The sequence below is a fragment of the Brassica rapa genome, chromosome A09 (genome assembly GCF_000309985.2).
Source record: "Brassica rapa cultivar Chiifu-401-42 chromosome A09, CAAS_Brap_v3.01, whole genome shotgun sequence".
NCBI lineage: Eukaryota > Viridiplantae > Streptophyta > Magnoliopsida > Brassicales > Brassicaceae > Brassica > Brassica rapa.
The window spans coordinates 40,058,559-40,084,338 of NC_024803.2; the positions used below are offsets into that span (position 1 = coordinate 40,058,559).

The window sequence follows — 25,780 nt, forward strand, 5'->3', positions numbered from 1 at the left end:
TTTTAGTTGAGAGCCCATATAAATGGATTTTGTAAACTTCTGTATATTTTCGGAAATCCTTTTTAAGAATTGATTAGGCCGAGGGTTAAAGTCCACTAGTGAACCTGCTCCGTGGGAGTTGATATGGAAGCCTATGGATCGTTGATGTAGACTTCACCATATCTGATGAAAATCTCAAAACTTAACCTCAGCCTTTAAAAGTGCTAACTAGATTTTGATCCGCGCTTCAAAAGCGCGGGTTTTTTCCGATTTAAAATATTGTTTGATATGAATTATTATTTTGGTTTTGATGTTTTGAAGTATATTATTAAGTTATAAAGTGTTACTATATCGAAAAAGTAAAAGAATTTTAGTTTAAAAATTATATAATTTATCAAATAGTTTATTTTAGATTTTATATGTGTATTCTTATGTTACAACGTTATAGTTGTATTTTGTGTGTATTTTGTAAGAGTTATATTTGTTGAGTTGATGAGACAAAAAAATTACTTGGCAGAATTTGAACTAATCTAATAGTATAGATATTGAAGAATTTTTAATAGTTTTAGCAGTATTTTCATACTTGAACCAAACCTACAGTCTCAGAAGTAAATCAGGTGATTCATATAAATTGGGTCTGAATTTTGTTAAAACCTTATATATAAAAATCTGATAAAAGTTGGTAAAAACGTAAAAACTATCATTAACCCGTTATCCAATATTGGTTGACCCGATAAAATCTCATATAAATTAGATGATATTTTTTCAAAACTCAATTCAAACTTTTGAATCAAGCTTTGAAGCACGGGGTTAATACTTTTTCAAAAGAGAAAAATCTTGTTTAACTTAGGTATTTCAAACCTGGTGAAAAGTTTATACAAATCTCAATGTGTTTAGTATATAATATATGCTTGAATAACCCGCGGAAACCTGCAAGCTTGAAACTCAAATAATATAAATATTAATTTTGGACCTAATTATATTGGTAAATTTATTTTGTTATTTATATTGAATTACAGAAGTGGACTTGTATTTGAGCATCTTTTATACTAAACATTATTTGTTGTCCAAAAAAAAATACTAATCATTATTTTGGATTTTAGTAATTGTGCTTCATAAGTAAAAATCAAGTCAACTTATTTTTTATAAAAAAAAAAGAGAATATGGAGCAATATTTTCTAAATTATTTGTATTTTTTAATTTTCCATAATATAGTTTAAGTGGTTGTATCTGAATTATAGTAAAAACTCAATTAAATAAGTTGACACGAGGATAATTTTTAACTAACTTCATATGCATTTTTTCAAATTTTTTCAGTACTTATATGTTAATATCGTTTTTATGAACTGAAAATAATATAATATACTACTAAGTATGATCGGTTCTATAGTAAAACATGATTTTGTGATGATTATTTATCATACTTCATTAACTCATTTTTTTAAAATACATGTATTACTTACCAGACTATTTTAATTTAAATGGCATGTATTATTTAATGGTGATATGCACCATACCATTCGTTTTATATATATATGAATTTAAGAATTAAAATAAACATTATATAATATATATATATATTATATAATGTTTATTTTAATTCTTAAATTCATATATATATAAAACGAATGGTATGGTGCATATATATATGGTCACATACATAATAGATTAGTCTATGGACCCATGAGTTTATATATTATTGCATAAAAAAATCTTGGTTAGTAAATCGTATATGAGATATCAATGACTAAATGGAGAAATTTATAATCAAAGGGTGAGATTTATAGAAGGTAATATAGTAGTTATCATAAATATAGGGGTGATACACTAATAATATCTAAAGAAAATCAGAGAAATTTATGAAAATATATTGTTAGGAGAAATTTAAGTAGGACCATGAAATTATTAACTCTTAGAAAATAGTCTAAACAACTTTGTATAAGTAGATTTTTAAAAACTGATTCCCTTTTAATAGAATAGATAAAAAAAACCATTTAGATCTCATCACTGCCTCAAAAACTCATCTATGAATGTAAATAACATTATTTTTAGTTGAACTTTTTGTGGAATTTATAGATTTTCCATTAAACATGTGGACCACAGTCTCACTGTAGAGAAAACATTAAAAATATTCCTTCCTCTTATTAGGGAAAAGATACAAAAATTGTGATAATAGTAATTCTGAGACGTTTTATAAGATAGAAAAAAAAATATTAATGTATGATTATAATTCTTGTTTTATGTATCCTACTATGTAAAAGGAACTAAATCCTAGCTTTTCTAGAGGTGCTACATGGACAAAATAATATCTACCTATTAAACTGCCATGTCACTAGCAGGTTGGGCTTCGAATTAAAATTGCAATAAAAGATTTGGGCTTCGCTGTCGCTTACAAAAATCTCGGTTTGTCTACGATTTGCCGGTGGGCCAGGTAAAGAAAAATCTCGCAGCCTAGCCCATTAACCCAAATCGCCGTCTTCGTAAAATTATTTCCTTCGGACAATTACTTATTTCAACTGTCAAACTATTTTCTTTTGAATTTTCTATTTATTCAGACAAATTATTATTTATACTGTTTTCTTTAACAATGTGTGAACCGGATAAGTTTCCTTTCATCTTAAATTGTCCGCCCAAGATAACACAACCCCTTCATTTCACACACAGTCACTATATATTTCTAAAAAAAACCTAAATTCTACTATCAAACCCACCAAACAAATTTACAACTACCGGTTCCAATTACTCATGCTTCGACCTCATTCAAATAATTATGGGCTGGCCTACTTTAATTTTTAAATAACCATGTCAATAATATTAAAAAAAAAACAAACCATAACTATGTCCACTTCAAAAAAAATATGAAATTAATAAAAGATAGGCAATACAAAATAATTCTCATTCTTATATGTACAGAACATGCAGCAGAAGATCAAAACAATTGGGGTGACACCCTCGGACCGCATCCAATAATCGTGGACGTTCTAGTGGACATTATGCACTTGTTACACAACAACCCCTTAGAGGCCGTTCTAAGCAGGGGGGGCAGCGGGTAGGCGAAATGGAGGTAGGATCATTAGGATGTGGCCCATCACAAATCACAAAAAAAAATGTTTTCCTATGAACAACTTTCATTTGTCTTGACATCCAGGTTTGTCTTAAAAATACTTACTTTTAATTATTTCAACTACATTTCAAATAATGGCTTTTAACCACTAAACATGAACAAATAATGGAAGGGAGGGTGTCTATTTCTACGTCTGACACAATCTACCAACGCTTCGAGAAAGGGAAAATTTATCGCATTAGATATTTTAATCTTCTTCCCAATAACCAACGGTACATGCTTACCGTTCAACCATACATAATCAATATCAATGAGACAATAATTGTTACACTGATTCAAGAAAAATTCCACCGATCCCTTCATACATATTCCGGCCCCAACGCTACCACCAGTTGATCAGCTTAGCAAATGCAACTAACTTTCTCCCAGGTAAAAAAAAACAATAACTCTTTCACATACAAATAAATACTAAATTTTTGTCCCTAAAATCAAATTATTTCTACAGATGTTGTTGGCTGCATATGCTTCATCTAAGGAAGTGATTTATATAACCACTACACAGATTCAAAAATCATCATTGGATTGTGTGTAGACATGTACTAACTTTTTATTAAATAACAATTGATTTACAACTAAACAAAATATAATAAAATAATTATTTGTATATCGAAATTGGTACGTCTAATTTTATGGGACAAGGAAGCGTCTAATTTCAGGGAGTTAAATCACATATATACCAGGAAAAAACAAATCATAATCATCACAAGTATCATTCCACGGTTACATGAAGGTAATAAACTAAACATAAAGTTTATGTCAAAATAAATGCTTACAAATATTTGACTTTTTCAGGAAAACTATCACTCACAACCACACCTGGATCGTGCTTCTACTTTGACAACGATATTGGTATCATATAATGCTTCCAAAAGAGGAATAAACTGTTATCCTAAGCCTCATATCAAACGACCCCAACCAACTTTTAAAAAATTTACGTTACCGCTTCTTACGTCAATTAAATAGGCACACTCAAATACTATTTTCTCTTACGATTATTGAATTCCTCAAAACAATTTATTATTCAAACTTACTGTTGTTTTTTTTTTAAAAAAATGACCACCGCTTCTAACGTCTTCGCATTATAAAATAAACAAAACATAACTTACCCTTTCAGAAACTTCGCAACTCTCAATTTTAATTGAACTGGACTTTTATTAAACATGTAATCCGCGCGGACACCGACCCAAGTGTTTTTTAAAGTTCTTTGGGTAATTACTAATTAGCATTCAACACAAATATTATCATCCACGTGGCAAATCATCGTCAGCCGGCTCACGGGAACCTCAATTTCCCCATCTTTGTGTCCTATATAACCACTGAAACGCATGATTGTTGGGAGCGTGTTTAACAGTCTCAAGTAGTCTAAGCAACAACAATGGCTTCAAGCTCAGCGTCTCTTCTCAAAGCCTCACCGGTGAAATCTGATTGGGTTAAGGGACAGAGTCTCCTCGTCCGTCAACCTTCTTCCTCAGTCGCAGCTATCCGAAGCAACGCAGCACCTTCCGCTCTCACCGTCCGTGCCGCCTCTGCTTACGCGGACGAGCTCGTCAAAACAGCTGTAATCATCATATCAAAATAATTATTCTCCAAATATTTCTTTTATCCATTTGTTCAGTAATTCAGTTGTTAATATGATTGGTGGCAGAAAACAATCGCGTCTCCGGGACGCGGAATATTGGCGATGGACGAGTCAAACGCGACTTGCGGCAAGCGTTTGGCGTCGATCGGGCTAGAGAACACGGAGGCTAACCGTCAGGCTTACAGGACGCTGCTTGTGTCAGCTCCAGGATTGGGACAGTACATCTCCGGAGCTATCCTCTTCGAGGAGACTCTCTACCAGTCCACCGTCGACGGCAAGAAAATGGTCGATGTTCTCGTCGACCAGAACATCGTCCCTGGCATCAAAGTCGACAAGGTACTACTATACTACTACTGTATATCACACAAACCTAGCTTTAGTCTTTAGGCATTTCGGTTCGGTTCTGTCTCGTTTCGAAAATTCAAAATTTTCGGTTCGGTATAACTTACCGAGTATAAATGAAACTTGCTTCGGTTCGGTTCGATTTATTCATTATAAATTTATAATCTATCATCATTGGTCTGCACTTAACTAACAAAATTTCGGTTTAGTTTTGATTAAGTACAATTTGGTATGTTGGTTCGGTTTAGGTTTGGTCTCGTCCGTAAATTTTAACTTGGTATTGAGATGAATTTGTTTTGGTTGGCTTTTGTTTGTTTGTTTGTGACTTTGTTCAAATTAATTTGTCCAACTTACATTTATATACTCTTTAAGGCCTGCTAAGTAGAAGGAAAAATGTTGAAGTTTGAATGGAAGTGTGATGATGAAAGTGGCTAATGAGTTTTGTTATATGAACAGGGTTTGGTGCCGCTTGTTGGGTCTGACGACGAGTCATGGTGCCAAGGACTCGACGGTTTGGCCTCTCGTACCGCTGCTTACTACCAACAAGGTGCTCGTTTCGCCAAATGGTACGTTCATATTCTCATTGCATAGTGACTTGGTCACTGCTAATGCCATACTGGATGTCAGATAGTGTTTTGACCGGACTCTCATAGTCTCATGTATTATGATTAGGCGTACTGTTGTGAGCATTCCAAATGGACCCTCTGCTTTGGCTGTTCAAGAAGCAGCTTGGGGACTTGCCCGCTACGCCGCTATCTCTCAGGTACAAATACATTTCTAAAATCCGCTGTTTCTCATCTACCATTGCTGTATATACTTATGATTTTGCGCTCTGCAGGACAGCGGTTTGGTACCCATTGTGGAGCCGGAGATTCTGCTGGACGGAGAACATAACATTGACAGGACATACGAGGTTGCAGAGAAGGTCTGGGCTGAGGTCTTCTTCTACCTCGCTCAGAACAACGTCATGTTCGAAGGTAAATGAAGTTTGTTTTAAAATTGATGATCAAGGCGCAAGTAAACAATATCCAATGTTTTGACGACAGGCATCCTCCTGAAGCCGAGCATGGTTACTCCTGGTGCTGAGTCCAAAGACAGAGCTACTCCCGAGCAAGTTGCTTCCTACACTCTCAAGCTCCTTCGCAACAGAATCCCTCCTGCTGTTCCCGGAATCATGGTATGTTTTTTTTTCCTTGCAGATCAAGAAACTAGTAAACAAGACTTGAACCAGTGATTTTGATGTTATTTCATCTACGTACGCAGTTCCTGTCCGGTGGACAGTCCGAGTTGGAGGCGACTTTGAACCTGAACGCAATGAACCAAGGACCGAACCCATGGCACGTGTCCTTCTCCTACGCACGTGCGTTGCAGAACACTTGCTTGAAGACATGGGGAGGCAGAGAGGAGAACGTGAAGGCGGCTCAGGAGACACTCTTGACCCGTGCCAAAGCCAATTCGCTGGCTCAGCTCGGGATATACACAGGAGAAGGTGAGTCCGAGGACGCCAAGGAGGGTATGTTCGTAAAAGGCTACACCTACTAAGCTGTTCCGTTTATCAAAACTCAAAACTTGAGCTTGATTGTGGTGTTTGAGTAATATTATAATACTCTTATGTGACTAAGTTTTGTTTCCTTGTCGTTACTACTAATCCTAATAAATCAATAATTGAGTTACGTCTGCTCTAATTGTAAGACACTCAAAATCTCTGGCTTTGCTAGCTAGTTATGAAACTATTGTATAAAAGAAGTTATGCTTTTCTATCTTTTTTCTCTCTCTGTCTAGAGCCCATGAACCACAACAGCTATTACAAGAAAAGGCATGTGCTTTAATGGCTACACCTAATGGGAGATTGCAGCCAAAGGGCATGTGCTTTAATGGCTGTACCTAAAGAGTGCGATCAGATATAAATGGTTCTCACGATGATCTCTTAACTCGAGCCACCAACACATGTTCTTTAATACCTACACCTACTGAAATAGTTATTAAGATTCTAGTACTTTCTCTATCATAGTGGTGTTCTGAATGTGACAGTTTTCTTAACAGAGACTTTCATAGTTTCATTTGAGACATTAACTATGAAGAGTCGTTTATACGCAATCTCTTCTAAGCTTTGTTATCTAATCAATCAATCAATCCACAAAAAGAAAAGAGAAACAGAGAAGAGATCCAGAAGAACTTTTAAAAAACTTATTTTGTTTCAGATCTGTTTATCTTTATCGTTTCCCCTGAGCCATTTAAGCTAATTTCTTCAGAAAAAAAACATAATACACAAGAATGATAGTGTTCTTGCATGCCTACATACTTCTTACTTGATCTTAAGCATCTGTGATCACTAAGACTCTCTTTTAAACGCTCCAACTGGTACAACGCCTACAGGCTCGTGGTTGTTTGTGCTATTTACATCGATACCTTGCTCCTAAAAAGGAAAAAGGAAAACAGTTTAGACTTAGACACCGTATAGAATAGTTGAGAGCCAAGAGACACGTACTTGGTGATTTGATCCAGGCTCGTGTACTCTTTGAGGGTTGGAGTTAAGATCGATCATGTTATGATCACCATTCCCATTTGATTCTTGACCTCGACCTGATGAGGAGACCTTTTGACGGTTTGCTTCCTGACATCTTAGTCCCAGATCATCGGCGTGGTTAGGCTTATCACCTGGAAACTACACAACACAACTCACATTGTAGAGGAAAACACAGACTCAAGATCACATTTACAAAGGAGCGGATTCCAAACCTCAATCCTCTGTCTTAGCAATAGAAAGCGCCTGTGAGTTCTCTTGCCGCCAACATGAACAACCATGTCGCATTGTAGACAAAGAGAAGTACCGTCTATCTCACAGTAAAAGAAGGCTGTATAAAAAGAAAAAAAAAACATCTCAGTTTCTTTTTACTATACACTAAAGTGAGAGAAGGGAAGCGTACCAGGTGCATTTTCGCATATGTCACAGCTTGGCGCATTGCTGGGATCAGCCAAACCTACACGGACATGTCGGCTAGCTAGCTTGTTGCACATATGAACCTGAAGACAAGTAACATAATGTTCTCTCATTCTCTTATAATTTATATGATCCTTCCTGTTGCAATAGAGTGTTTCACCACAGATAATGCTCAAAGAAAATTTAACATTTCTTTTGAATCAAATTTATCATTTTATTCGAAAAAAAAATGCTCAAAAGAAAAATGCAAATTCTGAAGACATACATAGTAACATAACAAGATGAAGTTACTCGATAACAATGTAAAGACAACTAAACAACAACTTTTTTGCCTATAATAATAAAGTCAAACTTTTTTGCATTGGTCAAGAAAAAATAAACTGTAAACTAAGAGTTTTCAGACAAGTGGGTATATTACTTTTTCGTCGCAGGAGCAACAGAGGGCAGCTTCGTCGGCGGCGCAGAAGACTATCGCGGCGGCGCTCTCACAGGCATCGCACAAAATACGCATGTTTTCTTATTTTTCTTTCGAGCTCACGGTTCCAGCTATGTTTGAACTGTGAAGAGCACTTTGAAAGTTAGCATCTTTTTGCAAAAACCCAGATTCTGATTGTTGACCGGGGAAGAAGAAATAAGATTTGTAGGATGAATGATGATTTAATTTGAATCAATCTCTTTCCTTCTTTAAAATATTGAAGAGACAGAGAGCAGCTGTCTATAAATTATGATGGATCTCCACACGCTGAAAGTAGATATTTTATGTATACTCGCCCTCTCCCCCGTTTACTTCATTTTTTCTGTGGTTGATATTTTTTTTTCTTTTTAACAGCGAAATCAAATATTTATTTATTATAATATTTTCGAACAATAATTAAATTATTTTGAAATAAACAACTATTTAGAAAAGCAAATCATAGAACATAATCAACATATTATAAACCATAGCAGAAAGAATACTTCAATCATTTTTACTTTTATTTACCATTCCATTTTTGTTTTTGTAATATATTGGATTGTAAAATTGGATTTTTAAAATTTTATTGAAATTCTTTCAAATGATAGTAAAAACCGATCACTAATATCACATAAAAATATCATGTAGTAATTATAAGATGAGAAAATTAGTAAAACAGTTTTTCTAATTTCCCAAAATTAAAGCACTCATCTCATCTTTACACGTAGTGAAACCATGGACCAAATAAACAGAGGTAAAAAACTATTAATAGTGGATAGTGGGAGATGTTATATTTAGTTTAACCCAAAACTTATGTTTTACAGTATATAAATTTGATTCAAGTGCATAACATATAATGATATAATTTGATAAATAATTGAAAGGTCAGACGTAAGGACAAAAAGAACGAATCTAAGCTTAGGGTCGGAATTAGGGACCCAATGGTAAATGAGAAACTTCAGTAGACAAAAGACTCGCAAGTGCTGTCTCCTTTGTTTTATAGAATGTTCTAGTTCGTCTCTTCTCGTCCATGGAAATGTCTCTATGTCAATTCCAATTTGTTTTTTAATTATCTGAACAGAAATAGAGTGTTGTACGATTGGTTAGATTTAGGTAATAACAGTGAAAAATATTAGTATGAGGAAAAATAAGGACCACACAAGAAATTGAAAACAGAAGGAAGGACGGTAGGGCTAAAACTGTCGACAGCCATTGAAATCATTGGTGGTGAAGAAGTAATTGTCGTTTCTAAGTTAGCAGGATTTGTTTTTTTTCCAGTTTCCTATTATGTCCCGTATATTCGATTTTGACTAAATTCTAAAAACCAATCTACTAGAAAGATTTTTTCTGTTTGCGTCGGCCTAGATATTTATAGAGTTTAACACTTTTATATTCGGAATGGCCATCACATTTCATCTATCATATAATAGATTGTGATAAATATTACTGACGGAGCTGGCTTTCTATTTATTTTTTAACCTTCGAATCAAATCAAATTGGATAAAAGAAATGATCAGACAAATTTTATTTTGAACTTACTTGTTAGTTTATGATAAATTATAATGTGGATTTACATCCAACCGTTCTATATACATGCACTAAATCACTTTATGATAATCTATTATTTTTAATAATTTTAAATATATCACATTTTAAGGACCAATATTTGATGATTCAGGATCTGAAACACATATAATTATTAATGACCTTTTAGTTAAATCACTGAATTAAATGAGTTTTCACCGGCTGGGCAAAGTTTATATTTTTTTCTAACGTTTGGGTCTTTAACACATCAATAATAACGGGCATGTATGTATAAACTCAACAACAATAGTGGGCTTTTATGTGTAAGCCCATACACTTGTTGCATGGATAACTTTGATGTAATAATAAACTCTACCAACTGATGAACTGGGACAAGATAGTAAAATGTGTATGCTGTTGTGGGTAATACTGTATCCATTTATTTGATACATTGGTACAGGGCCGTCTAATAGCATGTGCTAGTGGAGCGGTCGAACAGGGCCCGAACTTAAAAATAAAAAAATACTTAAGAAAATTTCTAAAATAAATATATGAATTTGGTTTAAAATTTTAACTTTTTACTGTATTCTTAAATTTATTATCTATAATTAAAAGAGAAACATCAAATATATATAGATTAAGTTATTAACTTTTAAAATTATTTTATTACATTGTTAAATATATAGTTAATTTTTTTTTTTGAATAGGGCCTTAGTATAATTTGAGACGGCTCTGCATTGGTACGAGGGTCAAAATTTATTACAGTTGATTTATGATCTAGGATATAGATTATGAACTTATGGTTTATTAAACCTTTTGACTTTTTCTTCTTTTTTCTTGTTTATTTAACTAACTGCAAAAACTTTTATGTGATAAATGGACCGACAAAAGTAGGAAAGCGATCCGTAATTTACGCAATGTTACTTATTTCACGTTTGTTCGGTAAAATGAGATGTCAGTTTGGTTGATTTATTTATTATACGTACGACGAGAGCATATTGCCAAACGGAAAAAATCGTTAATAAGAAAGAAGAAGGGAAACACTCTGAACGGTGGAGAGAGTCTCACTCTACATAGAACAAACCCTTGGGCACCGGAAACTTCAACGGCTATAAAGCAGCAATGGTCCTCGTGCCACGTGTCAAACGAGTAGTAAATGAGAAGATCGAAAACATCACTAAAATTTAAGGAAGAAAAAGAAAAGCGAACGGCCACTGCTTTTAATGCACGTGGCAGCTTTCTCAGATTCCCGACAACGTTCCAGGGGTAAATCTGGAATTTAAATGGTATCGTTCTTCCACCGCACTCTCGGCTCGGCGAATAGAAAAAAAGGAGTGTGAAAGAGAGAGAAAGAGCTTCCCTACGAGATTTGCGGGACCAAATCAGCGCCCCCATTGGTCCCTCCCATGGCGATTTTTTAGAGAGCAGCAGAGGAAGAAGAAGAAGACGACGAAGAGGAAGAAGAAGGAGGAGGTACTGTGATGTGATTCTCTCTCTTTTCTCCGGTTATTTCGCGCTACTCTTAGAGATCCATCGCGTTTCTCGATTTACACTCACTGTTTCATTGGGGTTGTTCTAGATTTCTCATATTCCACCTTCACCGAGCTAATTACTTTTTCCCCCTAATTTTTATAGATCGATTTTGCTATTTTTGGTAATATCCATGGAGCATTATATCTGGATTTGATTTTGCTATTAAATTCTCCGTTTCCACTCTTTAAAATCGGCTCTGAGTGAATTTCTGTGGTGGATGTGTCTGTCTTTCAGATCAGAGCTTCTGGAATCACTTTGGGGAAGAAGACAAAACCACTCATTAGGTAAACAAGCTACCCTCTCTATGTAAATGTATATAATCAACATCTTCATATGAATCAAATAGAAGATTTAGGGTTTAGATTTTTTAGATTAAGAGAAATTAGATTTTTTTAATTTTTTTCTGCATTCAAGTCAAATCTTATATTATATTACATTATCATCATCTTTTAATGCTAGCTAACTACTATTACCTTTGTTTTCCTTAGTTACATTTATTGTTTAAGAGGAAACTCAAGTGCACTGGTGAGATAGACTTGTGAATACAACAATTAAGATTACTATAATTTCTCTTTTTTTTTTCTTGTGTCTGCTTTTGCGTGTGTAAGATTACAATTAAAGTACTTAAGAATCTGATAACATTTAAACAAAGAAGGGTGGGTTGTGGGGCCGTTTTATTACTTGTTTTTCGATTAAAGAAACTTTGGATTGATGATGATGATGCATTACTTCGTTTTCAAGCATTGTGGGTGACCACTACTCAATAAAGTCGGTTATCTTTTTTTTTTTCTGTTCCTGCTTCAGTTAAAGGTTGATCACCTTCTAAGTAAACTCTGTTATCATATTTTTTATTAACAACCTTATCCCTGTTTATAAGTCATCTCTCTTTCGGTATCTTTTTTCTTTCTGTTTTTTTTTAACTAGTGTTTTGAATAAATTTTGAAACTCTGGTCATTTAATTGCTGTGGAATCCACATTTTCTCTCTTCTTTTGGGAAACACTAAAGGAATTTTCTATGCATGCTTCTTGTTTTTAGTTTGGTAAGATGAGATGTCTGACCTTTTATCATTACTTTATGGTTGTGTTAGTTGGAAAATAAGGACTCTTTCGTTCTCTTCTCATTCCTTTTCTACTCTTCAAAGCTTTCATCAATCGTCAAAATATCAACGTAATGCACGAATACACCAATGTTAACGTTTGAACTATTTCAGGAAAACTGGCTCGAGATTCCTCTGCTTAAAGAGCTCACTGTTTCATCACTGTGATCTGACAAGTTACCAATGGGAGCGATTGCTGGAGAAGAGCTGAAGAAAATGGACAAGACACAGGTGCCTGTAGCCCGTGAAGAGAAGATAATGGTTCTGGTCAGACTGAGACCTCTGAACGAGAAAGAGATCTTGGCTAATGAAGCTGCAGATTGGGAATGCATCAATGACACCACCGTTTTGTATAGAAACACGTTGCGCGAAGGCTCAACTTTTCCTTCTGCATACACCTTCGGTAAGGATTGCTTCTGTTGTTTATAGTTTATATTACGACTATATACTAAGATCAACTTCATTTTTTAAATTTGTTTCTTTGAAACACCGAACAGTATCTGTACTGCGTCTTATAACAACCTTACCTTTCATCCAAAACCATCTTGGGCGGTATATTTTGTTCACAGTACATATTTTTCACTGTCTTAACCTCTCTAAAAACTAATTTCTACCTGGCCTTGTCTTCTTGAATTTTAAGCTTAAACATCATATATGTGAGTCATCTGTGGATGCTCATTTCTCTGTTGACATATTGATGACAGATAGAGTGTACCGAGGTGAATGCCCAACCAGACAAGTTTACGAGGATGGTCCCAAGGAAGTTGCTCTCTCGGTTGTCAAAGGAATCAACTGTAAGCTTCTTTGATCGCTGTGATGATACATAGATATCGATGGCATCAAAAGCTAAACTTTTAAATAATTATTGGTTCCCAGCTAGTATTTTCGCATATGGTCAGACAAGCAGTGGAAAGACATACACAATGACTGGTATAACTGAGTTTGCCGTGGCTGACATATTTGACTATATATTTAAGGTACTGCCAAAAATTCAAGTCTGATATTGTTCTCCATACTAAGATATGTATTCACCGTTTTCACTAATTGCACTGGACGCTGCAGCATGAAGATAGGGCGTTTGTTGTGAAATTTTCGGCTATAGAGATATACAATGAGGCCATCCGAGATCTTCTCAGCCCGGATAGTACACCACTGAGGCTACGAGATGATCCTGAGGTGAAAGATTATTTCTCTTTACTGAGAAGTCTTTTAGTTAATAACCTTGTGTGACTCTTCACTCTTGTCGTCTATTCCATTCAGAAAGGAGCCGTCGTTGAAAAAACAACAGAGGAAGTCCTGAGAGACTGGAACCATTTGAAGGATCTGATCTCTGTTTGTGAAGGTATTGACCTCAGAAAGTCCACCCATTTTCCATTACTACGAGCCATTTGGTAGTTTTGTAGTTTGCTTATGCTTTGAGACAAGTTTTCATGTATAAATTGCTGTCTGAGAAGGATCTCTTGTCACGTTTCCTCGTTGAACTTTTTGCAGCGCAGCGGAAGATTGGCGAAACCTCATTGAATCAGAAAAGTTCTAGATCTCATCAAATTATTAAACTAGTAAAGCTCTAATCTATCAGTGGATGATCTAAAGAACAAAGATTTATCTCTTTTATAGCTTAGTGCCTTATCTTAGTTGCTAATTTTTTATAGACAGTTGAAAGCTCTGCTCGTGAGTTCCTAGGCAAAGAAAACTCAGCCACTCTCATAGCGAGTGTGGTATGTACTTATCTGCTTTATCTGTTTTGGGTCATAATGCTCTAAATTTTGCCCAGTCATCGTGTTTGTGGTCATTGTTCTTTATGTACAGAATTTCATTGATTTGGCCGGGAGCGAGCGCGCATCGCAGGCCTTATCCGCTGGTGCAAGACTTAAGGAGGGTTGTCACATCAATCGAAGTTTGCTTACTCTAGGAACTGTGATACGCAAACTCAGGTGCGGAAGTAATACTTTGGTTATGCCAAAGTTTTTTTTTAAACATTTGGTAGAGTTCCATATCGATGAAACAAAAGACGGGTCTGTACAAGCTTCTCTATTTGTCTTTTTGAGAGATAATGTGCATTAACATAAAGACTATCACCATGATGCAGCATGGGAAGACAAGGACACATCAACTATAGAGACTCCAAGCTCACACGCATTCTTCAGCCGTGTTTGGGGGGAAATGCCAGAACCGCCATAGTCTGCACGCTAAGCCCAGCAAGGAGCCATGTGGAGCAGACTAGAAACACGCTTTTGTTTGCCTGCTGTGCTAAGGAAGTCACCACGAAGGCACAGATCAACGTTGTTATGTCAGACAAAGCTTTGGTGAAGCAACTACAGCGTGAGCTAGCCAGGCTCGAAAGCGAGCTGAGAAACCCAGCCCCTGCCTCCTCAAGTTGCGATTGTGGGGTTGTGCTGAGAAAGAAAGATCTTCAGATACAAAAGGTATGTGCTTCAATGAAAACCCAAAAGTAATTCCACAGATCCGTTGGCATGCTTGGTTGATTTATAGGTAGTTGGATTTACTCTGATTAAGGTTATGATGTTGTGCAGATGGAGAAGCAACTCGTAGAAATGACTAAACAGCGGGATCTTGCTCAGTCTCGGCTTGAAGACTACATGAGGATGGTTGAACAAGATGAATCTTCGAAGGTATCAGTTTAATCGACATATAATCAAATAATCGAATAATCTAATAACCTGCAGATGTGATTGCATTTCTGCCTCAACCGATTGCTTATTTTCTTCCCTTTTTCGAAGGCTGGAACTCCACATTTCCGTAACCGTAACAACAAGTGGGGCGATGGCTCAGTGTCAGAAGCATCGGGCGTGGTTGATCCAGACAGGACTAGTCTCATATCAGATGGCACGTCCACGCCTCTGTCGACTGCAAGAGCTCCTCTTAGGTCTCACCCTGACGAGGATCTGGAGGAAGTATTGTCTCCTGATCGTTCAGGAGATCAATCTGAAGAATATTGCAAGGAAGTACAATGCATTGAAGTGGACGAATCAGCCAGTGACATTGTTAACAACGATGAAGAAAGGGCAGACGCAGAAACACATTTGGGCCACAGTGCAACGGCAAACGGTGGAACAGGTGTCGCTCAAAATAGGAATCCGTCAAGTGTTAGAAGCGTTAGGGTGAGGAAGAGTTGGAGCCGCGGAGATACTGCGCCGGGGACAAGCACTCCCCCTGACGCCCTGGAGATAGACTACCCTGGAAGACCGGAGGTTCATGGTATTGCGTTTCCTGAGTTAGAGTCTGGCTCTGGTAATAAATTGTTGAGGAATGACTCAATGTCTTCTCGCGGAACCGATTCCACTGAGGCTCACAGCGTTGGAACACCAATGGTGGGAGAAGATGGAGGTATCACCAGCATCCGGTCATTTGTTGAAGGGCTCAAGGAGATGGTAAGAACCACCTCTTTCTTTTGCTACGAATGATTGAACTTCTTACGCCAAACTTTGTGTTCAGGTTTTGGATCCTTAGATGGTCAAAATTACTCACGTGTCAAGCTTTGTTGTTTCAGGTTTCGGATCCTGATAATTCAGGAAAAATGGGGAATGACATTGGTCTGGAGGCTATGGAGAAAGAGGTGTCTGGGACAATGACGAACTGGGCAGAGGAATTCAACAGACAAAGGGAACAGATTCTGGAACTTTGGCAGACATGTCATGTCTCGTTAGTGCACAGAACATACTTCTTCTTGCTCTTCACGGGAGATCAAGCAGATTCGATATACATCGGAGTAGAGCTAAGAAGACTCTCCTTTATGAAAGAAAGCTTTTCTCAAGGAAACAAAGCCTTTGAAAGAGGACAAACGCTCACAGTAGCTTCAAGGTTAGTTAGTTCCTTTAGCATTTCGCGTTTGCATCCGCAGAAAAACAGCTAGTGTTTTATTTTACCTTCGCGTTTTTTTTGGTATCGTTGTAGTTTGAAGGCACTTCAGAGGGAGAGACGTATGCTAAGCAAGCTGGTTGGGAAGAGGTTTTCTGTAGAAGAAAGGAAGAGGCTTTATGAGAAGTTTGGGATCGATGTTAACTCGAAACGCCGGCGGTTGCAGCTGGCAAACCAGCTCTGGAGTAAACCCATGGACATAACCCACGCGGTCGATAGCGCAGCTGTTGTAGCGAAGCTCGTAAGGTTCGTTGAGCAAGGAAGAGCAATGAAGGAGATGTTTGGTCTGAGCTTCACGCCTCCACTTCCGACAACTCGGAGATCTCTTACCTGGAGAAAAAGCATGACCACGTTTTTCTGAACGCGTTCACATCAATGTTTTTTTAAGGCTGTATATCATTTAGGTGGGTTTTTTTGTTTCTGTGTTTGATGAATTAGATGTTTGAACAGCTTAGCGTTGATCTCTCAGTTTGTTTTGCTATAATGGGAGGGCTTTTGATTTGGAAACAGACAAGAGATTTATCTGATTGTGATCCTAGTTCTATCATCATTGGTTATGTGCGTGATATAATATCAGACTCTTGTCCTAGTTTCTGCAACGACTAATCTCTTCACATGAGTAATGATTGGAATTAGTTATGGCCTTATTACAAGAAAACGTTTCAAGCCCAATGACTCCTAAAATGTTCATTGAGTAAAAAACTAGTATACTTCTTCTGCTTTTAAGTAAAGAACACAGTCGCTATGAAAGAAAAAAGAAACAATCTTTTGAAAGTGAAAACACCCAGCTCCATCCTAACGCAGGTTCAAGTACAGACGTTGGAATCCAAACACTCAAAATAAACTCAAGGAAAGAAAGACGTTAAGCAAATAACGTAACAACCAAATCACTCTAAATATCGAGAGCGCAATCATCTATGATGGTTAACTCAAGATGATATCTTGGAACTAGATCCTTTTCAAACAACAAAAACAATAAGCTAAAATCATGAAACTTTCTGACCTCTCCTGCTTGCACCATTGATCCATGATGATACATATTTAAAATAAAACATTAAACGAAACCAAACGAGTTTAACACAATCGTCCATTACAATATGCAATGAACATCTTACGAGGCTCTAGAATTTTTGTATAACTGAACTCTCCTACATTCAACCATCCGAACATGATTCAACATTCGTCTGTTGTGTCTGTTGTGTGACACACATTCTATCACACCAATGTGGCTCGGGTCTACAATCTTCCTACACCAACTTAACTAGACAACAATATACGATGGACCGATGGTAATGGTCAATTAAAAAACCAAAAATAACTCCTTAATGAAAATCAACATTCTTCTGCACAAATTGGCATCAACAATCCAGCAACATTTTATTCAATCAAACAAAAAAAACACAGACGAGTTTATACTCAATGATTCATGAAGAAGAAGTATACAGACAAATTAAAGAACTGGAAAGTCATTAAAGGAGAAAAAACCGAAACGATAGTGAAAATCTTCAGATGAGCTTGAAAGGGAGAGGCCAAGGAGTGGACCTGGGAACCTCGAGCTTGTCTTTGATCCTCTCAATCATCTTCTGCTTCTTCCCTCTCGAGTTCCCGTACGATCCTTTGAACCTTTTCCCTTTCTTCGTCTTAGTATCCCCTCTCCCGCACACTTCCATCGCCGCCGCCGCCGGGGTTAACGAAGTATACCTCGTCACTGCTGCTGGCGTACCCTGCGCCATCATAATCCGTCGCGTCATCGCGCCGCACCACTGCATCGCCGCCGCCATCTCTCTCTCCCTCTTCCTCTCCGTCTCGCACGCTCTTAGACAGAAACATTTCTAAAACCCGCAGGGTTCACCTTTGGGCCAGAAATTAGGGTGAATGGGCTTCAATCGTGAAAGCCCATTAAGGGCCCGTTAAGTTTTCTTCCCCTGTTGTTTCAATATTTCCCCTCCACCACTCACTGTTAACGATCAAATCAGAACACACGATAGATTCACGTGGATGACTTGGTGAATCTAATCTACGAGGCCCTCACTAAACCATCCTATCAAGATAACAGCATACATAACATGTGCTAATATTGCTAAACTAGACAAGGTCAAAAGCTAAAGCAGAATGCTCTTGGTGTTGGTCTTTGCAGGAGTAACAAATGGGACTGCGCCAAACCCGGTCAGGCTTGGGGAGATGTGTCAGCAGCTAGGCAGCTGCCACTGTGGTTCTTGAAGGACAGGTCTTACCTGTAAGAGCCAAAGAGCTTGGCTTTGAATTCAAGTACGAATATGTAAAAGATGCACTCAGAGCCATTATGCAATAATGTGAGCATCCATCGCTATACCATAAGATTTGGTCACAGCAAAGACAATATCAGAGATCACAAATTTGTACAGAAAAAAACTCAGAGAAAGAAGACATGACTTGATTTAGTTTCCAAATCACAGACCCTGCGACATATCAAGCAATAAATTTATTAAATTATTCGTTTTTCCTTGTTTGATTCGAAGTACAACGAATAGTTATAGTACACAACATGAGACGATCATAAAAATAAACTGAGCAGAGACTGATCAACCCCTCAACGAATACTTCTTCCCAGTGAAAGCTTGGAACTTAGGCTCTTCTTTCTTCTCCTCTTCCTCTGGTTTCGTCTCTTTTCCAGCTCCAACCTGAAAGAAAAAACAAAATTAAGAGAACAACCATTCATTTGTATTTTGTCTCTCAGTCCCATTGCAGCTATTCTCAATTATCACAAAGTTTGAAAAGACTACCTTTGGAGCTTCTTTTGGAGCACGGTTTGCGTTTCCCCCAAACACAAGCTTTCCTTGAGCCTGTCGAGCAGAGCTACTACTCGCTACAGAAGCCTGTCCATTCCCATTAGCAACAGCAGGCTGTTTATCTTTTGAGCTAGAGGAGGAGGAAGCAGATGCAGCTGGCGGCTCATACGAAAGAGGTCTCCCATCTAACCGTCTTCCAGATCCAGTGAAAGGGTTGAACTTTGGTTCAGGTTCAGGCACAACTTCCTCTGCTGAATTTGAAAAAAAAAAAAAAAAAAACCATGAAGCTAATAATAACTCAATCTGATGAGTGATGATTCCATGTCCAATAGATACATACCTTTAGCCGGACCCTTAGCTGCAGCAGGTGCTGTTTTGGGACGTTCAGGCTCCTTGTAATCAAGGGGAGGCGCAAAATCAACCTCACAGTCTGTCTCTATGATGCTGATTCCATTAGCAGGCTTTGTTTCAACTATATCTATAAAGTACTTCTTATTGTTGTATGGAACCATAATGCTATCCCCAGTGGTTAGGCATGAGTAATTCCTCAAAGCAGTCTCCAAGCTGCAAAGGTTTCATTCTTTCGTCAGCACAAGAAAGTACACTATCCAAAGCAAGAATCAACAAGACAAAGTAGATGAGGGACTCACATGGCTTTCGGATTAGATATATCCAGGAAGTCCGTGGTGTGCGGCTGTAGCTTAACATAGGTTCCCTTTGGAAGAGTGACGTTTCTGACTTTCACAATGTCTCCTTCTTGCAGCAGCAGATTCTGCATCATCTGGTAACGCATCAAAGTAGCAAAACAATCAGGCCTCATGATCAAAGAGTGTTTCAATTGACAATCCAACGAGGAAACTGATAACTTACCCAATATGGCATGTAAATCATGCCTTCTTCAGCGATGAACTCGAGGACTCCACAGTGTGAAACACGTTCGATTCCAGCATTACGAAGCTCAAACAGCATGGGGTAGTCAATATGCAAAGAGGCTGTAAAGTTCCCCCCAACATTAGTACTCTGATAATTAGTAAAACAAACTCCTAAAGAGAGAGAGAGAGAGAGAGAGAGAGAGAGAGAGCGTATTGGCATACCGAGACGGTCAAGTGCTGATGGTGGCATTATAACTGAAATAGATTTTAACAGACACACAGTCAAACTTCAAACATGAATAATATAAAAAGTAACAGCAATTGACTGGAAACAGACATGAAAAAAAGAAAAAAAAAGTCTTACTCTTGTCACCACTTTCAATTTGGGGCTGCAAAAGAGAGAAAAGGTAGCAGAAATTAGGAACTCAAGCAATCACAATTCAAAATTTCAAACTCAGCGTTGTTATGAATTCACTCAGACGACTACGGTTTCAACATAACACCGCACACTCTCAGATTAACTTATCAAACGGAAAGTAGAGAGAGATGTGATAAAAAAACCTTGTCGATAAAAGATGCAGGATAGCACCGGTAAGTCTGCTCAAAGGAGGTTCCATGGTAATGGTATCCGTCGAAAAACTGCATTATGTTAAACTGATTATTGATTGAAGGTTAAAAGAGAAACCTTTGTGGATAAAACAGGTTCAAAAAGGCACTTACCATAGTGTAGGAGGTAGATAAATAACGCAGACACCCAACTTTCAACCTAGCCAAAAAGAAACGTCACTTATATAAGAACCACTGAGAGATCCAAAAGCATAATCCTTTACATAAATTTAGGGAAAGGAGAACAAGGGCCTTCATAAAGTTAAGGCTTTTCACTAATTCGAATCATAAGAAAACCTGTAAGTGATTGTATTTCCCTTGATCAATAATGTACAAGACGTAATGTTTAAATACAACAAGATCGTAACAAGATCGTTAGACAGTTCCTAGCATATAGGAGATATGCTTTGGCATATTCTATCACTCCCCCTCAGTCTAATCGTTTGGCGCTCGAACGGATAGACTGTGTTTGAATTCGTTGAAGAGAGATGAAGGGAGAGCTTTAGTGAATATGTCTGCGTACTGAGATGAAGACGGAACATGAAGAACGCGTACTTGCCCCATATTGACTTTCTCACGCACAAAGTGAATATCAATTTCCACATGCTTTGTTCGTTGATGCTTCACTGGATTGGTGGAGAGGTACACTGCACTAATGTTATCGCAGTAGACTAGCGTGGCTGTGTTGAGCGGGCATTTCAGTTCAAGAAGTAGATTTCTTATCCAACACGTTTCAGCTACTACATTGGCCACTCCCTTGTACTCTGCTTCTGAACTTGATCTCGAAACCGTTGGTTGGCGTTTCGAGGACCAAGATATGAGATTGTCTCCGAGGTAGATGCAATAGCCTGAGGTTGAACGGCGTGTGTCTGGACAGCCTGCCCAGTCAGCGTCTGTGTAGGCAGTCAGTGCGTTGGAGCCGGATTTGAAGAGCTGTAACCCCTCAGATAAAGTTCCCTGAAGGTAGCGCAGGACCCGTTTTAATGCAGTTAGATGAGTGGCTCGAGGATCATGCATGAACAAGCATAGTTGATGCACAGCATACTGGATATCAGGCCGAGTTAGGGTCAGGTACTGCAAGGCACCTGCTAGACTGCGATATAAGGTCGGGTCGTCTATTTTTTCGCCTCCTTCTTGTGAAAGTTTGGAGTTCAAGTCAACTGGAGTGGTTACTGGTTTACAGTCTTGCATTTGAGCACGCTGCAAAATTTCTTTTGCATACGCAGTCTGCGTTAGTAGCATACCTTTGGTGTTGTAGTCTACTTTGACACCCAAGAAGAACTTGAGTTTCCCTTCGTCTGACATCTCGAATTCTTTCTTAAGCAGGGACGTGATAAGTTCTCGTAGTTGCGCCGAAGAGGTGGTAAGAAGAATGTCGTCGACGTACAGTAGGATGAAGGCTTCGTCTGTTCCTTTAGTATATGTGAACAAGGAGGTGTCACTGGAGCTCTTTCGGAATCCAAGGCGTTCGATGAAGGAAGAGAAGCGAGCATTCCAAGCACGGGGAGCTTGTTTTAAACCATAGATAGCTTTCTCCAGCTTACACACATGATGCGGCTTGGTATCGTCTACCATGCCAGGAGGCTGATGCATATACACCGGTTTGTCAAGAGATCCGTGTAGAAATGCGTTCTTTACGTCTAAATGGTGAACCTCCCATGATCTCTGCAGAGCAAGATGAAGCACCGCACGTATAGTTACCGGCTTCACAACTGGGCTAAATGTTTCATCATAGTCTAGGCCATGTTCCTGAGACTTTCCATTAGCCACCAGTCTTGATTTGTGACGGCGAACCTGTCCATCTGCATCAGTTTTATGCTTATATAGCCACATTGAACGCACTATGTTAGCATCAGGTGGGCGACGAACAAGATTAAATGTCTTATTCTTAATCAAAGCATCGTATTCAACAGTCATGGAAGGGTTCCAATTAGGATCCCTTAGAGCTTTTAAGTGACTGGTTGGAATTGGTGAGACAGTGGAAGTGTTTAAGTTGAGAACAGTTCTCTGTTTTCGCGTGCCATCCCTACTCCTAGTGGTCATATGGTGACGTTGAGGAGCTGGAGGAGGGAAAATCAGAGGAGCAGGAAGAGAGGTTGCCGTTTGGATAGAAGGAGCCGTGAACATAGGTTTCTGAAGAATGTTTTTGAACATTTGAGATGGCTCAGAAGTGGTGTCAAGAAAAACATACGGGTGAGTATTTAGAATGGGTTGAGTTTCGGCTAAGGGAAAGATAGACTCATCAAATACCACATGGCGTGATATGATTATTTTCCTTGTTTTGAGATCAAGGCAGCGGTAACCTTTGTGGTTTGTGGGATATCCAAGGAAGAGACATGGGGTTGATCTAGCCGCAAGTTTGTGAAGCTTAGAATGGTTTAAGTTTGGGAAACATAAGCAACCGAAGGTTTTGAGATGAAGGTAGGAGGGCTCTTTTTGGTATAGAGTGGTGTATGGCACTTTGTTTTGAATAGAGGAGGAAGGGAGAATATTTAAAAGATGAACCGCAGTATGAAGAGCTTCCACCCAATATGATGGTGGGAGGCGAGCTTGAAAGAGAAGGGTCCTGATAGTGTTATTGATAGTTCGTATCATTCTCTCGGAACGTCCGTTCTGTTGAGAAGTGTGAGGACACGAAAATCGGACCACAATACCATTGGAGGAGAAGAAGTTTTGAAAGTTGGTATTGTTATACTCGCCACCATTATCGCATTGAAAAGATCTGATGGAAGAGTGAAACTGCGTTTTAACAAAGGCAGAGAAGTGAGTAAACTTTGAAAACACTTCAGATTTTTTCCTTAAAGGATAGACCCACAAAAAATGAGAGTAATGATCCAAGAAAAGCACATAATATCGAATGCCACTGTTGCTTGTAATTGGTGACGTCCATAAGTCTGAATGCACCAATTCAAAAGGAGAAGAAACAGTTTTATTCGAATCAAAGAATGGAAGTTTCAAGTGTTTACCCATTTGACAAGCCTCACAACAACGAGGAAGCTTGTTTTTATTACAAGAAATAGAATTATTTGAGATTAAGGTGCGAAGAGAAGCGTTGTTGACATGACCAAGCCTTTTATGCCATAGAGAAGGAGATGCAACAACGAGAGCTTGATGAGAGGACGCCGGTTTATTGATTTTGCAAGGCACAGAATAGAGCTCCCCCGAGCTGTTACTGCGGAGCAGAATCTTCTTGGTGTTGAGATCCTTTATAGAAAAACCAAAGGGGTCAAATTCAACAGAACACCAATTGTCATTAGTAAACCGACGAACAGAGATAAGATTTTTAATAATGTTAGGAGCAACAAGCACATTTTGTAAAGATAACGGACGAGAAGAAGATGATAAGCAAGCAGAACCAGAGGAGGATATAGGGATACGTGAACCGTTACCAACCATGACCGTTGTTCCGGTGCAGTTTTTAAGAACAGAATTTAATATACCTGACGTCGATGCTAAATGAGCCGTTGCCCCTGAGTCCATATACCAATTGGCCGCACCTGGATCCGCCAATGTCATGGTGTTGAAGGCGTGTGCGAAGTCAGTAGTCGGCTGGTATTGAGCATCAGTCAGAAGAGCCTGAGGAGGACGTTGTGGAGCCGGTCCAAGGATTCCTCTAGCTGGCTGTTGTGTCCAGGGCGTGGGGTAGTTGGGCCACTGCATCATTGGTCCAGACATGTAGGGCATTGGCCACGCTGGATTCCAGTTGTTGTTCCAATTATTGTTCCAGTTGTTGTTCCAAGGGCGTTGTTGATTGTTTCGTCCGCGACCGCGACCTCTGTTGCTTTGTCTTTTGTTTCCATTGTTGAAGCGTTGAGGCTGTGGCTTTTCAGTAGAGACCGTGAGAACCGTCGAGGAAGATGCATTGTCTGATGTCGCTGGTGTTTTGTTGCCTTTCTTCAGTCTCGTTTCCTCATTGAGTAGCATGTACTTGGCAGAGTCAAACGTTGGTAGTGGTTCCTTGTGTTTGATAACATTGATGATGTTATCATATTTTTCATTCAGGCCGTTAAGGAGGTACATGACAAGTGTTCGATCAGCCACAGGCGCATCAAGGTTTGACAAGAGATCGGCGAGTGACTTCAAGGCTTGAGAGTAGTCATGAATGGAGCGATCTCCAATTTCTGTGGTGCGTAGATCGTGATCGAGTTGGATTACCCTAGCCTCTTTGTTGTTTCTGAATTGGTTCTCGATGCGCAACCATATGTCCCGAGCTGACCCGCCAGTTTGGAAAGTCGTACGAAACAGAGGTTGGGTTAGAGTTCCGTATAGCCACAGCTTAACCAGACCGTCCCTCTTTTTCCAAGGAGTGTCGTCGTCATTTTCTGGAAGAGCCGTGCCGTCGAAGTGTCCGAGGACATCGAATGCGAGACAGTGTGTGAGGAAAAGCTCACGCCAAGCATCATAATTATGATCTTCGAAATCCAAAATTAGAGGGATATGATGTTTGATATTCGTAACCCCAAACGCACGTTCAGCACCATTGTTGGGTTGGTCCGCCATTGAAATGACTTTAGAGAAAGAAAGAAGGAAGAAGAAATAAGAAGAAGAAGAAGAGAAGGTCTCAGAAGCTCATAAGCTCTGATACCATGTAAGTGATTGTATTTCCCTTGATCAATAATGTACAAGACGTAATGTTTAAATACAACAAGATCGTAACAAGATCGTTAGACAGTTCCTAGCATATAGGAGATATGCTTTGGCATATTCTATCAAAACCTAGATTCGAAGAATGATCTAGAATTCGCACAATCCAACCTTACCCACGAAGATTAAGATCCTTATAAACCTAACTAAGTGACCAATTCTTATATTACTCACCCCAAATCTGAAGAATCCAATCACAACAAATAAGCTATTTGGTAGGTATAAGAGCGATACAAACACAAAAGCAGAATCGAAAGCTAGCTTTTGAGATTATCAGATGAAAACTAGGGATATCGATCGATTGAGCTACAGATTGGAGAATTACCTGAGAGAGAGATAAAGAGAGAGAGAACAATTGATGAACCCAACACCGAAGCAAAGTAAACTTGGAAACAGTGTTTATCTTTTATACCAAACGTTGCGTATTTCAATTGGGCC

General features: G+C 38.4%; 5 protein-coding genes across 11 annotated transcripts; 2 read left to right on the top strand and 3 right to left on the bottom strand.

Moving 5' to 3' along the window:
• The first annotated feature begins 4,332 nt into the window (after positions 1–4,332).
• Positions 4,333–6,788, top strand: LOC103842537 (fructose-bisphosphate aldolase 1, chloroplastic). Its single transcript, XM_009119167.3, has 7 exons — positions 4,333–4,661; positions 4,749–5,018; positions 5,481–5,590; positions 5,697–5,787; positions 5,863–6,001; positions 6,071–6,201; positions 6,288–6,788. Exons 1-7 carry the CDS (start codon positions 4,479–4,481, stop codon positions 6,564–6,566), a joined length of 1,203 nt encoding a protein of 400 aa, XP_009117415.1. The 5' UTR covers positions 4,333–4,478; the 3' UTR covers positions 6,567–6,788.
• A 396-nt stretch (positions 6,789–7,184) lies between these two features.
• LOC103842538 (B-box zinc finger protein 18) lies at positions 7,185–8,697 on the bottom strand. The gene is made up of 5 exons (XM_009119170.3): positions 8,384–8,697; positions 7,952–8,048; positions 7,764–7,879; positions 7,513–7,689; positions 7,185–7,440 (listed from the first exon to the last, which is right to left on the bottom strand). The coding sequence occupies exons 1-5, from the start codon at positions 8,474–8,476 to the stop codon at positions 7,357–7,359; spliced, it is 567 nt and encodes a 188-aa protein (XP_009117418.1). The 5' UTR covers positions 8,477–8,697; the 3' UTR covers positions 7,185–7,356.
• Positions 8,698–11,185: 2,488 nt separating this feature from the next.
• Positions 11,186–17,045, top strand: LOC103842540 (kinesin-like protein KIN-7E). Of its 6 annotated transcripts, none has more exons than XM_009119171.3 (15): positions 11,186–11,416; positions 11,711–11,760; positions 12,688–12,976; positions 13,278–13,367; positions 13,450–13,550; positions 13,636–13,749; positions 13,834–13,915; positions 14,065–14,132; positions 14,226–14,291; positions 14,383–14,507; positions 14,663–14,999; positions 15,108–15,206; positions 15,315–15,965; positions 16,085–16,395; positions 16,489–17,045. In XM_009119171.3, the coding sequence occupies exons 3-15, from the start codon at positions 12,757–12,759 to the stop codon at positions 16,811–16,813; spliced, it is 2,589 nt and encodes an 862-aa protein (XP_009117419.2). In that variant the 5' UTR covers positions 11,186–11,416; positions 11,711–11,760; positions 12,688–12,756; the 3' UTR covers positions 16,814–17,045. The 6 variants fall into 6 exon arrangements, with proteins under 6 accessions (XP_009117419.2, XP_033135078.1, XP_033135076.1 ...); XM_033279187.1 differs by having other exon boundaries at positions 11,232–11,522; XM_033279185.1 differs by having other exon boundaries at positions 11,232–11,416; positions 11,703–11,760.
• Positions 17,046–17,752: 707 nt separating this feature from the next.
• LOC103842541 (30S ribosomal protein S31, mitochondrial-like) lies at positions 17,753–18,283 on the bottom strand. The gene has a single exon (XM_009119173.2). It carries the CDS (start codon positions 18,231–18,233, stop codon positions 17,958–17,960), a length of 276 nt encoding a protein of 91 aa, XP_009117421.2. The 5' UTR covers positions 18,234–18,283; the 3' UTR covers positions 17,753–17,957.
• Positions 18,284–18,898: 615 nt separating this feature from the next.
• On the bottom strand, positions 18,899–25,739 carry LOC103842542 (ubiquitin recognition factor in ER-associated degradation protein 1). Of its 2 annotated transcripts, none has more exons than XM_009119175.3 (10): positions 25,668–25,739; positions 20,813–20,858; positions 20,654–20,731; positions 20,457–20,481; positions 20,315–20,347; positions 20,091–20,212; positions 19,871–20,001; positions 19,561–19,784; positions 19,215–19,468; positions 18,899–19,112 (listed from the first exon to the last, which is right to left on the bottom strand). In XM_009119175.3, exons 2-10 carry the CDS (start codon positions 20,813–20,815, stop codon positions 19,014–19,016), a joined length of 969 nt encoding a protein of 322 aa, XP_009117423.1. In that variant the 5' UTR covers positions 20,816–20,858; positions 25,668–25,739; the 3' UTR covers positions 18,899–19,013. The 2 variants fall into 2 exon arrangements, with proteins under 2 accessions (XP_009117423.1, XP_009117422.1); XM_009119174.3 differs by having other exon boundaries at positions 19,215–19,471.
• Between the last annotated feature and the right edge of the window lie 41 nt (positions 25,740–25,780).